A 14,673-nucleotide genomic window follows, 5' to 3' on the forward strand; every position below is an offset into this window, starting at 1 on the left:
CAAGGAGATGTCTTCTAGTAAGGTTCACTAACAGGCATTCAGTGGAACATACGATTTTGCATGGTCTGATAAGCCGTTCGGCCTTTCCACTCGTATCCAGTGACGTCAAGGTGCACTTGCCCAATTACTGTGACGTTACCAAACTATGTGGTAGTTCACAGGGGCTACCAGTGCTTGCTGACGACACCGACGTCATCAGGAATGTAGTAGTAGTACAGGTTGGCCAGTCTACTTGAACGTCAAGGTGCAGTTCACTGCTGGCACTGAGAGAGACAGAAGCTGCAGGTACAAAAGTGTTTATAATTATCAACTATCTGCACAAGAGTTTTGAGCTCCTTTTCACCATTACTAGGCCCATATTCGTCTTTCAAGGCAAAAAAACTGACACTCAAAAACTTTGTGTCGGTACACCTTCAGCATGCTGTAATGAAGTGCAATAAAATGGTGCACAATAGTCAAACACTCCACCCAGTTTTCTTTCACAGCATCAGAAATGTCTAGTGTGCCCTCCGGCTTGTCACGGAGTAATGGTGCCTTGGATGTGGCCTGTTTCATTCTCACTGTCATTTTCGTTCTCTTCCTCTTCGCCTTTTGGATCTGCTATTAGTGGCCCTTTCAGATTGCACAGCCCCGCACAAACTAGCACAATGCTGTTCATCAACTTCTTGTGATGAATAGGCAATGAATACTTGAGAATTCTGTACACTTTAATACGATTAATTGCACGTTCAACGTGAATTCTCAGGTGTGAGGTACGTCTTGATGTAGTTGCTTCTCTTTCAGTAAACTGAAGCCTGCCTTTTGAGAAAGCCGGCGTGTTGAGCTTCACTCCCTTTTCATTCATGGAAGTACTCAGACTAAAACCTCTGTCAGCCATGATTACGTGCCCTTCAGACAAGTTGTCAACAAAGCCAGAGTCTTCAACAATGAACTTATCTGATGCTCGTCCACCATATGTGCCAGATACAAACATTATGAATCCACTTGGTGCAACTGCAACGAGGAACTTGACAGTGTTGCAGCCCTTGTAGGAGCTGTATGTCTGCCCTCTGTTTTAAAGTTTCTTGGGCCGCTGCATGTACACCTCAGTACAGTCTACAATAACAGTAGTGTCAGCATATTGACTTTTGGCAAACTGTTGTGGTATTGTTGCTAAAATTGTTTCCATTGGCAGCCATGCAACAACATTGGTCATAATGCCATGCAAAATGCCTATCATTTTGCGAAATATTCTTCCTGTTTGAGCCACAGATGCGCCAAATCTCAGGGCCAAGTCAAAATACAGTAGTACTAATCGCAGTCGCATTAGTGTTAGCAGGACTTGGTCGCCAATGGTCATGTTTCCACAAACCTTACCATGATCAGCCACTGTTGTCACGAGTTTCCTAAAGCCATCAAGCCCAAGACCCGTGTAAAAGTTGCACGCTGCCTCAGAAAGGTCCTCAGAAGCTGGTCTTGATGTGGTTTGTGTTTCTGAGCATTGAAATTTGGTTTCTGGAGCTGCATATGAGTGCTCAACATGTATTATGGAATATGGGTCTTCCCACTGAACACCCACACTGCAAACTTGCATCTCTGCTTGGCAACTCTTGTTACACTTTTGACTTGCTCTTCCTTCTTGAGTGGAAACAGGACCACGGCAGCTGAGGTCAAGGACACTGCTGTAGCACTCATCCGAGTCTGAAGTCTGCTGCAAAAGGTCCGATGTGTCCCAGGTTGAACTTGAGGCAGCAGATGCGGCTTGTGCAGGTGTCACTGCTGAGACAGGATGTTGTGTGGCCTGCACATAAAAATAAAACAAAGCATCGAAGGAAATTTCAGACATATAATGCGTTCATGCTATGCAAATTACGATTCATTTCTACCCCATTTAGGTGAGTTGATTGAGTGAGACAGCTCGACTACTTGGATGAAGACAAAGCAGAGACATATTACCTGGCTATCCATTATTTGCACCGATGCAGCCTTTGGCTGGAGGGTTCTCAGGATTGGCCTCCTTCCACGTGTCACCTATGTATACGCACAGAGGGGGTATGGTCCATGTGAACTGCGAAGCTCGAGAACATGCTAACAATCCGGCATTTTTCCTATTTTCTCAGTATCCCACGTGCACATTTTTGAATTTTTAGATGTGGCTTGTTAATTGCAACCACGCGTTTTGAACCACAGCATGTCGGTAACTTTTCTAAATTACATCACAAAAAGCCGCCGCGGTGGCTCAGTGGTTATGGTGCTCGGCTGCTGGCCCGAAAGACGCGGGTTCGATCCCGGCCGCAGCGGTCCAATCTTGATGGAAGCGAAATTCTAGAGGCCCGTGTGCTTTGCGATGTCAGAGCAGATTAAAGAACCCCAGGTGGTCGAAATTTCCGGAGACCTTCAACACGGCGTCCCTCATAGCCTGAGTCGCTTTGGGACGTTAAACCCCCATAAACCAAACTAAACGACAATTACAGCACACTAAAACAAGCTTTGAAATGTCGGTGTGTGTGTGTTGTGTCTGTGGCGCAGCGCAAGTAGTACGTTCTTGTCACTGGACGAAACGCTATGCACGAATCTCGAATGCGTCAACGTCAGTGTTTGCCGCGCCCATCCCTAAGTAATCGCTGACGTTAATAGCGAGTTTACAGCGCACCCGGTATCTGTTTGACGCAGCTTATCGCTGCGTTCATCGCTGCGTTCTGGCTCCGTAACGCGCATGCCTGTAATGGGTTGACAATGCCAATTGGCATATAGCTAAACGGTAAGACGGCTATCGGCAGCCTTGAGGTAGCAGTTAATGCCTAGCTCATTACGACCACGACTTCCAGCACACGGTACGAGGCGTTCTTGCGCACAGCAAGTTCGGTTGCGGGTAAAAGCAAGGCCTGAACACGCATCTCGCGTAAGAGCGCTTAGTATTCATCACGATTTCGAAACAGCCACTTCCACCTCATGAAAGCAGATGTGCACGACGTACTCACCTTTTTCGCGTAGCCAAGCTTAAGCATTGGGCATGGATTTAGGGCGGTAGGTTTTCCGTCAATAAAATGAACGGAACACACCTGTAATAAACGAAAAAACGTGCAACGGCATCAGTGGCGCTGTGTCTCTCAGCAGAATGTTCACTGTCATAAGTGGAATAACACTTACACGTGCAAGTTTGCTTGGCTTGAAGTTCTTGCGGTTCAGGGCGATTTCCCATTCCCTACACTTCTCAGGCGCAGCCGGAAATCTGTGCAACGAGTACACGCCGCACATACACACACGCCTCTTGCACAGATGTTCGGCGCAGTTTTCATCCATCACAAGCTTGCGTTTACGTTGGTTGTTCTTGCAGCCAACGATGGCGCAGTGCCGCCCCGACGAGTAGTTCTTGTACATCGTAGCTACTCACCCAAACCACTCAATAATGACACAACTAAACGCGACGCATAAACAAACACGAACATTCGCCGGCACCGCAACGCTCATCCCGCAGTCCACGCCGAGAAGCGGCGCCTGGTGTCGAGAGTAGGAGCGCGTCCGCAGTCTGCGTGCGAGGCTAAAAGAATCTGGTCTATACACGTCGCAACCAGCCGCGACTTCTTCCATTGCACCTTCTCCCAAGGCCAGCGGCCGCTCCGAGGCTAATATCTTCCGCCGCGGCGCGGCCGCTAAGAGCATAGCGCATGCGCAGTGAGGCGCACAGCTAAGTGATAACGCCGCGCGCGGCGCGGAGACCTGCGAGAGGACGGCGCGTTGCTCGGAGCACTGCGTATTCGCAGTGAGCCGCATACTTGAGTGATAACGTCACGCGCGCCGCGGGGACCCGCGAAGCGGCAGCGCGCGGTGAACACCTGGGGCTCGGCACCGCTGATTGCCATGGTTATGACGCATGCGTAGAAGTGACTAGCGGACCGCCTGAAATACGCTGCTGACTAGCTTAGTGAAGCTTTCGCTACAACATTGAAAGCACAGCTTTAACACGGCTAAACCTATGTATACAAAGCGAGAGCAGAAGTTTATGCGTAGTTATACTTGGCTAAGCTCGATCTTGCTAAGTTGTGGCATCGGGCAACTATACCCCGTTTCAAACATCAAGTGCAACGCTCTGAAGGCTACGGAACTCGTCCGTAAAAAATAGAGGTGTATCATTCCGCGCTGTTCTGGGGCCATGTGCTCTATCGTGTCGCTCCGGAGAGTCGACATGCAACTGGGGGTGCGTGTGTTCAAATCGCGCATGGAAATAATAATAATAATAATAATAATAATAATAATAATAATAATAATAATAATAATAATAATAATAATAATAGGTTTTTGAGGAAAGGAAATGGCGCAGTATCCGTCTCATATATCGTTGGTGACCTGAACCGCGCCGTAAGGGGAGGGATAAAGGAGGGAGTGCAAGAAGAAGGGAAGAAAGTTGCAACATAGTCGAGGGCTCCGGAGTAATTTCGACCACCTGGGAATCTTTAACGTACACTGACATCGCACAGCACACGGGCGCCTGAGCGTTTTGCTTCCATTAAAACGCAGCCGCCGCGGTCGACCGCATGGTGAAACTTTTTTTCGCACATTTTTTTTTCATCAAAGTTGATTTAGTGTGACTTGAATGAGAAATCTCTTTTTTTTCAGAATCACCGGAATATTATGCCCCGTTCTGAAATGAGCTACGTGCATCTGTTCATTTGATGCATACCGCGTTATTGTGAGCTGTCCGAAATCCGTTGCCAGTGAGCTCGCACCGGCTTTTGGTCAGCAGTGGCGGTTTTCTTCCCGATCCTGCAGCATTGTGACTATACTTTTTAGATGAAAGAGAGAGATTTGTGTGGAAAGATGACGTTCATTCGTCAGGTTTAATTAGCACAGTGGTGAGTGCTCCGCCGTGGCCCGATTAACAAGTGGCCATCTGCAACTTTCGATTTCGCCGTTTCCGAGGAACCCACTCCTTTGTGGGCCTCTCATGAGGTACCTGGCAGGTTATGAATTGCTCCGTGCAACCGGTTAGAGGCAAATCCAGTCTTCGACAAAAGAGTCTGGGACTGACTTTGGCCTTGTGCTGTAGAGTAGCCCTAAGGACTTGGCGAGAGTAATTATTTCTTACTGATTGTGAAGTTCAGAAGGAAGATGTCTGTTAATTTAGAAAGCGGGATTATCATACATGAGCGCAGAAAACATACTCAAGACTTCTTAATCGCCTATTTTCTGACTTTATATATGTAGTATTCTTTTGCGTATGTGGAATTCTATTGTTTTGTTAGGATATTTTTCGTTCTTAAGCAAAGCGCGTTTTCCTTTGTCATTGAAAATAGAGCTCTATAACTGTGCTATGACATGCGGCAAAATAGCAGTATATTTAAACTGTTGGGTCAAATTATTTTTACACACAACACCGCAATATAGCCTGTTTTCCCGTGTTCCCTGTTAAATTTACAACATAGTCTGGATTCACAAAGGGACAGAAAATAGTACTGCATAAAGAGTTATAGATTTTTTGTCGTGCACAAATATATATTAAGGCAATAAAGAGGCAAGTCAGCTTGTCTTGATTTCCCTGCTCTCCTAGAAGAGCAGGAGCTGCTTTGGCAGGATTTTCATGCATCCAGGCGAAGAGAGTTCCGAGCTGTGGGAGCGTAAAGTAAGAATGCAGTAAAAGTTGTACAACGCTTTGAAGAAATGTTTCGAAAGAGCAAACAATAAATGAAAAAGAATAATAGAAAATGTTGACCCCGCCGTGTATGCGAGAAATGGTTTATTCTGGAAACAGCCAGTGGCATGGGTCACAGTGCTGATAAACTAAAGCATACGTGCAGTGGAGGAACACCAACACACAATCTGTCATGTGCTCGAAAATTGGGAAAAACATTAATGTGGATTAGCTCAGCTAATCCAGCATATACAAAGCGAAACATGTCGGCGTTCACTGTGTTCATTGGCGTTGGCGTTGGCATTGACATTGTTCTAGACGGCGATGGCTTTGAGCAAAGGAAGGGCGCATAACTGGCTCTCTGGATGTGCGGACGTCTCATTCGTGCTCTGATACATGTGGTGGTGGTGAGAGAGAGATGTGGCCTGAATGCATTAGCGCTGACACCGTTGTGGTTGACATGCGGCTCTGCAGCAATAGCTAGGCTGCAGCGTTCAATTGGTGATCAATCTCGCGATCAGCCGTTAACTGCATGCCACCATCCAGGGGGGGGGGGGGGGGCAGGGACGGCGCACTGCCTATCTAGTGTGCGGAACACAGTCAAAGCAGGTTTTTGCAGTTGGACACCAACGCCACATACATGAAAGCGAGATTGAGGTTTCCATTGACCCAAGGAGGTGGTTGTGCGCCTTTCCTTTCGTGAAAATCAACAGCCTTTGCGAAGTTAACGCCAATGAACTCTATGAACGCCGTGGGCTCACTTGTTTGGTTTTGAGGAAAAGAAATGGCACAGTAACCGTCTCACAGATCTCGGTGGACACCCGAATCACGCCGTAAAGGTAGGGGTAAAGGAAGGAGGGAAAGAAGAAAGAGAAAACTGAAAGTTGGATTTTCTAGAAAAGGCGCGGCGCTGCGCACCGGTGGAACATCTGTTGCTCGGTCTACTAGTGGCGCATGCGCAGTAGTCACTAGGGAGCGAGAGAGAGTGCCGGCGGCGGCCATCTGCGCCGTGCGTGACGTCACTCATGCTCCGACATACGCCGGCTCGCGCGAAGCGCGGTGTTGACTAGCGTAGTTCAAAAAAGTCAGCAGGCAATCGAACAACAATATTTCATGCAACAAGAACCTGACCAATGTCTGGACAGGGGCCAAAAACACTGCACTTTAAGTCAACAAAATCAAATTCCTGGGACATGTACTAACAAAGACATGACTTGAAACAAATTCACACTGAACCGAGCAAGAGCCAACATGAAATCATTCACACTTGCAAAAATTAAGGACAAAACATACAGTACAGGCTGCCTCAACACTGGCACTGCAGCATTGCATAACATGTCAAAACAACCTGAGATTTACAGCAATGCTAAACAACGCCAATACAGGACTCCCTTTTCAGGACATGAAGATCAGACAGCCATACATACCATTCCCAACCCTCACACGTAAAATCAGGCCCATTCTTAGGAGTGTGTGAATGTTCGAAATTTTTGGACAGCAATTTGAATAAATTCCTGTTCAATTAGTCAAACGAGTCAAAGAACGCATGTTCAAAGTTATTTTAAACGAATTGAATTTGGTGTCAAATCTTCAGATACTTTTCGAATAATTGACACAACTCTTGGTTAAGCTCCACTGTATTTTTCTGCAATGAAACTTCCAAGAACTGCACACACTGATGACGTGTTACACTATTCATATTCTAATTGGAAAAATACTATTTACACTCCCTTAAAATTTCTACTGCTATACAGACACCATTAACACGACTACGCACCATCACCAGCGCCGACGCCGCCGCCGCCGCCGCCACCACCACCACCACCACCACCTCCTCCTCCACCACCGCCACCACCACGTCCTTCACATCCACGTCAACACCTACACTACAAGTTACTGCCTGACACAATTTGATGGTAATGAGCATATGCTTTTACACACATGCACACACAAGAGTGATCACAGCATGCCGATGAGTCCTCTCTATTTCCTCGGTAGAGTGATCAACACACACACACAACCACATGTGCACATATTTTCACCTTTCCACCCACACACGCACAAAGGTAATCACAGCATGTCGATGAGTCCTCTCTCTTTCCTCGGTAGAATGATCAACACACACACACACACCCACATGCGCACATATTTTCACATTTCCACCCACACACGCACAAAGGTGATCACATCATGCCGATGAGTCATCTCTATCTTCTCAGTAGCATGCATATTACAAATCCATTCCAGGTCAAACAAGTTCCTCGATGCCGCTGAAATCTTCATCACTGAAATGAGTGCTCGACCAATCAGAAGAGGAGTTGCACGGGTCACCAGTGCTGAAGACAACCGCTTTAATTTCAGCGTCTTCAATGGTATCGCGTTGCCATGCTTCAGCCTCAACTTTCCCCACATGAACACAACAGTTCCGCCAGTTTTTCTGGCTTACAGAAGCCAGTGCTTCCGGCAGGAGGTTTTCCACTTCAACCAAAGTGAAACATTTGTTGCGACTTGCGATGTGTCCCTTCACCTGGCCCCAGACAAGTTCAATGGGGTTGAACTGGCAGTGGTACGGTGGTAAACGAAGCACTTCGTGGCCATGGGTAGCCGCCAGGGTGTCGATGCGGTACACAACGCTGGGTGTATTTACCTTTTGAGAAGGCCCCAGCAGTTCTGTCCTAACCATGTCCTGTGACCAAGGAACACCTTTCTTTGTGAGCCAAAGCTGAATATCAGATTTGCGCATAGACTTTGTAGGCCCTTTTTCAAGAGCCACGCTAAGATGTCGAGCATTGTTCATGATGACAATGCTATTGGCCGGAAAGTTTGGCAAAAGCTTGTCGGTGAACGACTTCTCATTGTAGTTGCCATCCATCTCAGAGTGGTAGTCAGCGTGTTTTCCCTTTTTTTCTCTGAAGAATTCAGCAGCGTCTTGCTCGAATCCTGCTGTACTGCTCCCAGCATGTACAAGGATCAAACGGCCCGTTTGCCAATAGGCGCATCCAATCCCGCTGTGAAACCTTTCAGGAAGGCATCCTGATATGACTTCACAGTCTTGTCCAGCCAGACGTATTCTTTTGTGTGCCTTGCATTGACCCAGGGTTCATCTAGGTAGATGATGCATCTGTAAATGCGAAACAACCGAGCGCACGAGTTAATGCTTGTATAAGTAAACAAACACACTGCAGCATGTAGGTAGGAAACGCACTGAAAAAAACACACGGCTGACCACTGTCTCACAAACAGCCGCTCAACGACAATCGAGAAAAAGAATTATCTCGGCTTTATTGCTCCCTTGTTCGGGCTTTCATTTCGCGACCAGGCGGCATTTGGTAGCCAGTTTATATTCACTGTATGTTCGCAAGGTGTACTTGACTAATTAGGCAACATTTGTAATCTGTTCACTTGCGGCGACTGCGAACAAAGAATTGAAGGACGCTTGGTGGTGGTGAAAACATTTATTAATCATAGGGATATGTGTTGGGGGTCGTGACCTGAAGGGCCACGCCCTTTAAACCACTAGGTGGGATGCCTAGTCAGGAACCCCACTGGCGGTTTCCGCAGCCCGAGCGCGCTGCGTTAAGGCCCTTTAGGCCTAGAGGGTGCAGCAGCCAGACTGGGTCTCCTCCCAGTCCTTTCAGGTGGGGTTTAAGATAGGGCACAGGGATGGCTTGTGCTGGCAGGCCCACACCATGTGGTAGGTGTCAGACACCTCCCCACAACGTGAGCACCGCCCGTCGAATTGAGGATCGAAATGGTTTAGAGTTGCCGGGCACAGCATAGTGTTAGTGAGCAGGAGCAGTTGTACCCGCTCGTGGGCCTTCCCCAGCCCTCTGCATGGGGTGGGAAGAGTTTGGTGCGTAGATTTGTAATAACCGCATACTTCCTTAGAAGTGTAAACCGGATTGAAATCGGAGTTCTGGACAGCGTCGGGTCCCGTGGGAAATACCCGGAGAGAGAGCGCGCGGGCGGCGGCGTCGGCGGCTTCGTTTCCGCGGAGGCCTTAGTGACCTGGAGCCCAAACGAGATATCGGTGCGCAGTATGCGAGTCTCGGCTACAATTTTTGTACATGCGATAAGCCAGGGGAGTAGCCCTCCCTTGCTCGAAGTTTCGACAAGCCCTTCTCGAGTCGGTGATCATGTATTTGGAGGAGGCATGGGAGGCTGCCAGGGTGATGGCAATCTCTTCTGCGTGAATCGCTGACTGGTCCTTGAAATTAACGCCGTCTACTGTTTTGCCGTCGTGGACGACCGTGGCCGTGTACCATCCCTTTGGGGTCCGGGCTGGAGGCGACCACACAGAAGACTCCTGTTTTGCTCCCAAAATGACAGTGCAAGGCTGCCGCCCGCGTCAGGTGCCTGCAATTATGGTCCTCTTTGGATAGGTTGGTGGGGAGGGGCCGCATGTGGACGGCGCACCTCCAGTGTACGGGAAGGCGGCAACTCTCCTCTGTGAATTGGGTGTGCTGGATGTGAAGACGAGCTAGAAGGTGGCGATACGACTCTGTCTTTGTGAGACGAGTGTATTGGTTGTTGAGGTGGGCCTCCCGAAGCTCATTGAAAGTGTGCACCATCCCCAGTCCCACGAGGCAGCTGGTAGAGGTAGAGACCGGGAGGCCCAGCGATCGTTTCATGATTTTGCGAAGGATGACCTCAAGGGCATCCTCTTCCTGTTTTCGTAGGTGGAGGTCGAATACAAGATTCCACTGGTCACGAATGCGTTCGCCAGCCGTAAAGCGTCTTTGCATCGTAACCCACCGCGCTTGTTGGAAACCAGGCGGACAATGCGGCCCACCTGGTCCCCCACCTGCCCGAGCTTGGCGAGTGTTATGTCGCTGAGTCGCTGGTTGTGTATGAAGAGTCCGATGACTCTGATTTCCTTGGATTCGTGAATGGGACCGCTTTGCAAGGAGAAATGGATTTTTGTGGAGCATGTGCGCGAGGGGCGCAGATGCTCGAATTCCGATTTTTGCGGGGAGCATTGCAGACCATATTTTCGGGCATAGTGGTCGTCTATGCTGGCGGCCGTTTGCAGGCTGGTCTCCATGTCCCCTAGGCGTCCTTGTGTAGCCCAGAGGGTGATGTCGTCGGCGTACAGCGGGTGCTGGACCCCTTCGATCACACCCAGCAGGGCAGGTAGGCGCATCATGGCTATGTTGAATAGTAGTGTGGACAGCACCGCGTCTTGTGGAGCCCCCCTCATTCTGAGCAGGAAAGGTCCATGCTCTTGGTCCTCTATTCGGATGTAGGACTGTCTGTCCGTGAGAAATTATTTCACGTAATTGAAGGTATAGGTATCACAGTGAGTTTTACTCAAGTGTTAGAGTGTGACCTCGTAGGTTACTTTGTCGAACGCTCCTTTCAGGTCGATCGCGAGGACAATTTTGTCGTTTTGGAGGTGTGTGATGGGGTTCAATAATTTACGGTCGAGTTGGAGCAGGACATCCTGCGCGGATCTGTGTGGGCGAAATCCCAACATGGTGTCCGCGAAGGTGTTGTGTTGTTCGAGGTACTCGGACAGCCGATCCTGTACCATCGTCTCCATCAATTTGCCCACACACGAGGTGAGAGAGATGTGGCGGAGGTTGTTCGTGTATATCGATTTCCCGGCCTTCGGGATGATGGTGAGAGGGGCTGTCTTCCACTCAATGGGGAAGAGGGTTTCCCCCGTCCAGATCACTTTGATGTAATCTAGAAGGCACTGGTACGTTGAATCAGGAAGGTTCGCCAAAAGTTTGACGGTGACCTTGTCCCGGCTCGGCGCGGTGGCATTCATTTTGGCGAGACTGGCCCACAGATCGTGAAGCTGGAAAGGATTGTCCAACTCCAAGTTTTGCCTGCCTGCGTAGGAGTACGCCGATCTGCGGGCGTCCTGAGTTGTGCAGAGATAGCGATCCCGGAGCGCCTCTGCAAAATGCGTTGTATTTCCTCGGAATGAGTGTATGGCTTTCTTGTAGTTACTTCTGCGTTTCTGTGCGGGTCTATGTTGGGTTGATGAGGGCTTGGAAGAGCCGCCACGTGTTGCGGCTCGACAACTGCCTCGCCGCCGTGTTGCAGCGGTCCACCCAGTTGCAGTCAGAGAGTTGGGCCGCGTACTCTGCTGCCTGCCGGGTGAGGTCCGCAATGCGCGCTTTGAGCTTCTTGTGTTTCTGGCGCTTCCAGAGGCGCGTAAGTCCGCGGCGCGTTTCCCAGAGGCGGAGGAGGTGGTTGTCTACGTCAGTGACCACCTCTGTGAGCTGTATCTTCTTCTCCTGGGAGCGAAGGTGCGATATGACTGACCGGGAACAGTTCGTATCGCCCTGCTCTGTGATGTTGTGTTGGCGTCGAATGGGAAATTTTGGCGAATTGTGGTCCAATTGGGGATGCGTGCTTGTGTGGTGGGGCGCTTTCCGGGGCCGGTATAAAGAGTGGTGCTGCGGATGCAGTTGTCGCTGATGAGGGTATCCGCGGTGTTGATACAGTCTTAGTGTCTTATGTTGCGAGTGAAGGTGAGCTCCGGGCATGTGTGTCGGCTCACCGAGTTGCCTGCGTGGGTAGGAAATGCCGGGTCTGTGTGGAGGGTGAGACCCAGTGTGGACGCCAACTCCAGCAGCATGCGTCCGCGTTATTACTCCTTACGATAGCCCCATAGCTGAAGGACGCTTAAGTTTCGCCTTTAAGAGTGGAACGCTACAGCGTGTTGCAGCACTGCCAGGGAGTCCACGGAACGCTATCGCCAGTTGGGCGCGACGCCTTGCCCGTTAGACAAATCGCTCTGCTACGTACGGTGAAACGGACGCGCGTTCTCGTGGATGCACGTTCTCGGACGTGTACCACATGGTGTGGGCATGCCCCTCTAACCCTGCTTACCCCCCTTTCCCATCGCCGCGGTCGGGATTGAACCCGGGTACTCCGGCTTATTAGCCGAGCGCTCTAACCACTTAGAAACTGCGGCGGTGTAGCCCTATGCTGTCGCACCTAATGGGCACGCGTTGTGTATCGCTCGTTACCGTAGCAACTGTGACGGCAAAAGGGAAGAATTTGGCCCGGACCACCACCGAAATTTGACGTTGCCCAATTTGTACCAAAATCGATGTCCGACCATAATTGATTGTGCCCGACAGCACAGCGTCCTCCAAATTTGGGACGAGTCATTTCCGGAAATGTGACTCCGGCAAATCCCGAAATTTTACCTCTTCTGAATTGAACCAAAATCGATGTCCAGCATTAATAAGCGTCGTCGTCGTCCAGGTCATTTCCAAACATTTGGCCCGCGCGACATTCGAAATTATACCTTAAACGATTTTGACCAAAACCGATGTCTAGCCAAAATTGAGCGTGCCCGGCGCGAAATTGAAAATTGAAAATTGGTTTTGGGGAAAAGGAAATGGCACAGTATTTGTCTTACATATCGGCGGACACCTCAACCACGCTGTAAGGAAAGGGCTAAAGGAGGGAGTGAAAGAAGGAAGCAAGAAAGGGGTACCGTCGTGGAGGGCGCCGGAATGAATGAATGAGCAGTTTATTTTGAAAGGGAGGCTCAAGGCCGATTTTGGGGGAATTGTGTTTTTAAGGAATGGAAAAGGAGGGTCTCTTATACATTAGGAGACGGCATGGGTGGCCGAACCACTCTTTACACTGCTTTGGTGAGGCCACTTAGCATATTTGCCAGTATCTTCCCAGTTGCCGCTCGCTCCGGCTCTGGTCAATGCACGAAATTTCTCGCCATCGGTGGGAAAACCATGCTTGGTGACGAGGTCGTCGCGTCCCTTGCAGAACTCTGAATAATGCCAAACTAGGTGGTACAGGTCAGCACGGGACATACAGCCACATTACGAGCTCTTCACAATGTCAATATTGCCCCCTTGATGCCACCAAGGGCCGGTAGCCCATTTACGGGTGATATTTGGCGTGTAGGCGGCATCGGCGATTATCTTATTAATGAAGATGTGCTCATGCCGTGTGAGAGCAGCGGAGGTAGGAAGGTAACCCGGTGGTGTAACGGCCGTAAATCGGGCACGGCTCCTCTGTTTGGCACGCTCTAGCCTGCACGATAGGACAGCCAAGTTGTCGGACATAACAGCAGGGTGGTCGGTAACGGCGGGGTATGCCAGCGGAGGATGAAACGAGACACCCTCCCGAGCCGCATTGTGAGCGGACTGGTTCCTGTCATCATCGTAAGAAGGACAAAAAAGGACTGGACAACAGTGTTGTCCAGCCCTTCTTTGTCCTTGCTTTTTGCACTTGTGCATGATTGATTTGAACATGGGAATGACGCGGGCATTCCTCCAGTCTGACGGAACAGAGCACTGCTCAAACGAGGCCTTTTAATAACAAGTAGTGCGAAATCCATTCAGCATAGCGGTGCAGGAAACCTGTGGGTATCTTATCACGACCATTTGCTTTTTTTAGCATCAAGATCAAGAAACAAGTTAAAATTATCTTCCTAGGAAACAACAACATCAGACATGAGAGACGAAAAATCTTCTGGCTCAGCAATAGCACTGTTAGCTTTCGGAGCAAATACGGATTGAAAGTATTTGTTAAATTCATCTTCAACTGTTTTAGCATCTTAAACCGGTGAGCCGGCAACTAATAATGAAATACTTCTGGATTTATTGCCGCTTAAGTACCTCCAAAATTTATCTGGCGCTTCTTTAAGAAAATTGCTTAATGTGACGGTGAAAAAGGTGTGCTTAGCTTTTCTGATTTACGTGTTCAGCGCAGAACTTAGCGTGTTCATAACAGAATCTCGAGGCCAACCTGAGCGCCTCATTCTCTTTAGCTTTCGTTTCATGTGAATTATTTGTCTCCTAACCCAGGAATTATATTAACGCGACAGCGTTAAAGAGCTCGTGTCGCAGAAAAGCCGGTATCGTGGGCGTCGGCGTCTTTGGCCGTGAGCGAAAAATGGCGCATCTCGGTGGACACCTGAACCGCGCCGTAAGAAAGGAATTTTAACGCGACTGCATTAAGGATTATTTGATAGATGGATTGATTGATGGATTGATTGATGGATTGATTGACTGATGGATTGATGGATACAGATTGATTGATCGATCGACTTTTCCTTCCCTTACGGCACGATC

The 14,673-nt window shown here is 49.2% G+C and overlaps 2 protein-coding genes and 1 pseudogene across 2 annotated transcripts; all 3 read right to left on the reverse strand.

Moving 5' to 3' along the window:
- Positions 1 to 251: 251 nt before the first annotated feature.
- On the reverse strand, positions 252 to 3,521 carry LOC144099541 (uncharacterized). The gene is made up of 5 exons (XM_077632966.1): positions 3,130 to 3,521; positions 2,961 to 3,041; positions 1,936 to 2,010; positions 1,559 to 1,780; positions 252 to 263 (listed from the first exon to the last, which is right to left on the reverse strand). Exons 1-5 carry the CDS (start codon positions 3,358 to 3,360, stop codon positions 252 to 254), a joined length of 621 nt encoding a protein of 206 aa, XP_077489092.1. The 5' UTR covers positions 3,361 to 3,521.
- A 4,335-nt stretch (positions 3,522 to 7,856) lies between these two features.
- LOC144099629 (uncharacterized) lies at positions 7,857 to 8,480 on the reverse strand. The gene has a single exon (XM_077633012.1). The coding sequence runs from the start codon at positions 8,478 to 8,480 to the stop codon at positions 7,857 to 7,859; it is 624 nt and encodes a 207-aa protein (XP_077489138.1).
- Positions 8,481 to 8,578: 98 nt separating this feature from the next.
- The window catches only part of LOC144099790 (uncharacterized), a 32,495-nt pseudogene continuing 26,400 nt past the window's right edge, over positions 8,579 to 14,673 (reverse strand).

Source organism: Amblyomma americanum, chromosome 1 (assembly GCF_052857255.1).
Source record: "Amblyomma americanum isolate KBUSLIRL-KWMA chromosome 1, ASM5285725v1, whole genome shotgun sequence".
NCBI lineage: Eukaryota > Metazoa > Arthropoda > Arachnida > Ixodida > Ixodidae > Amblyomma > Amblyomma americanum.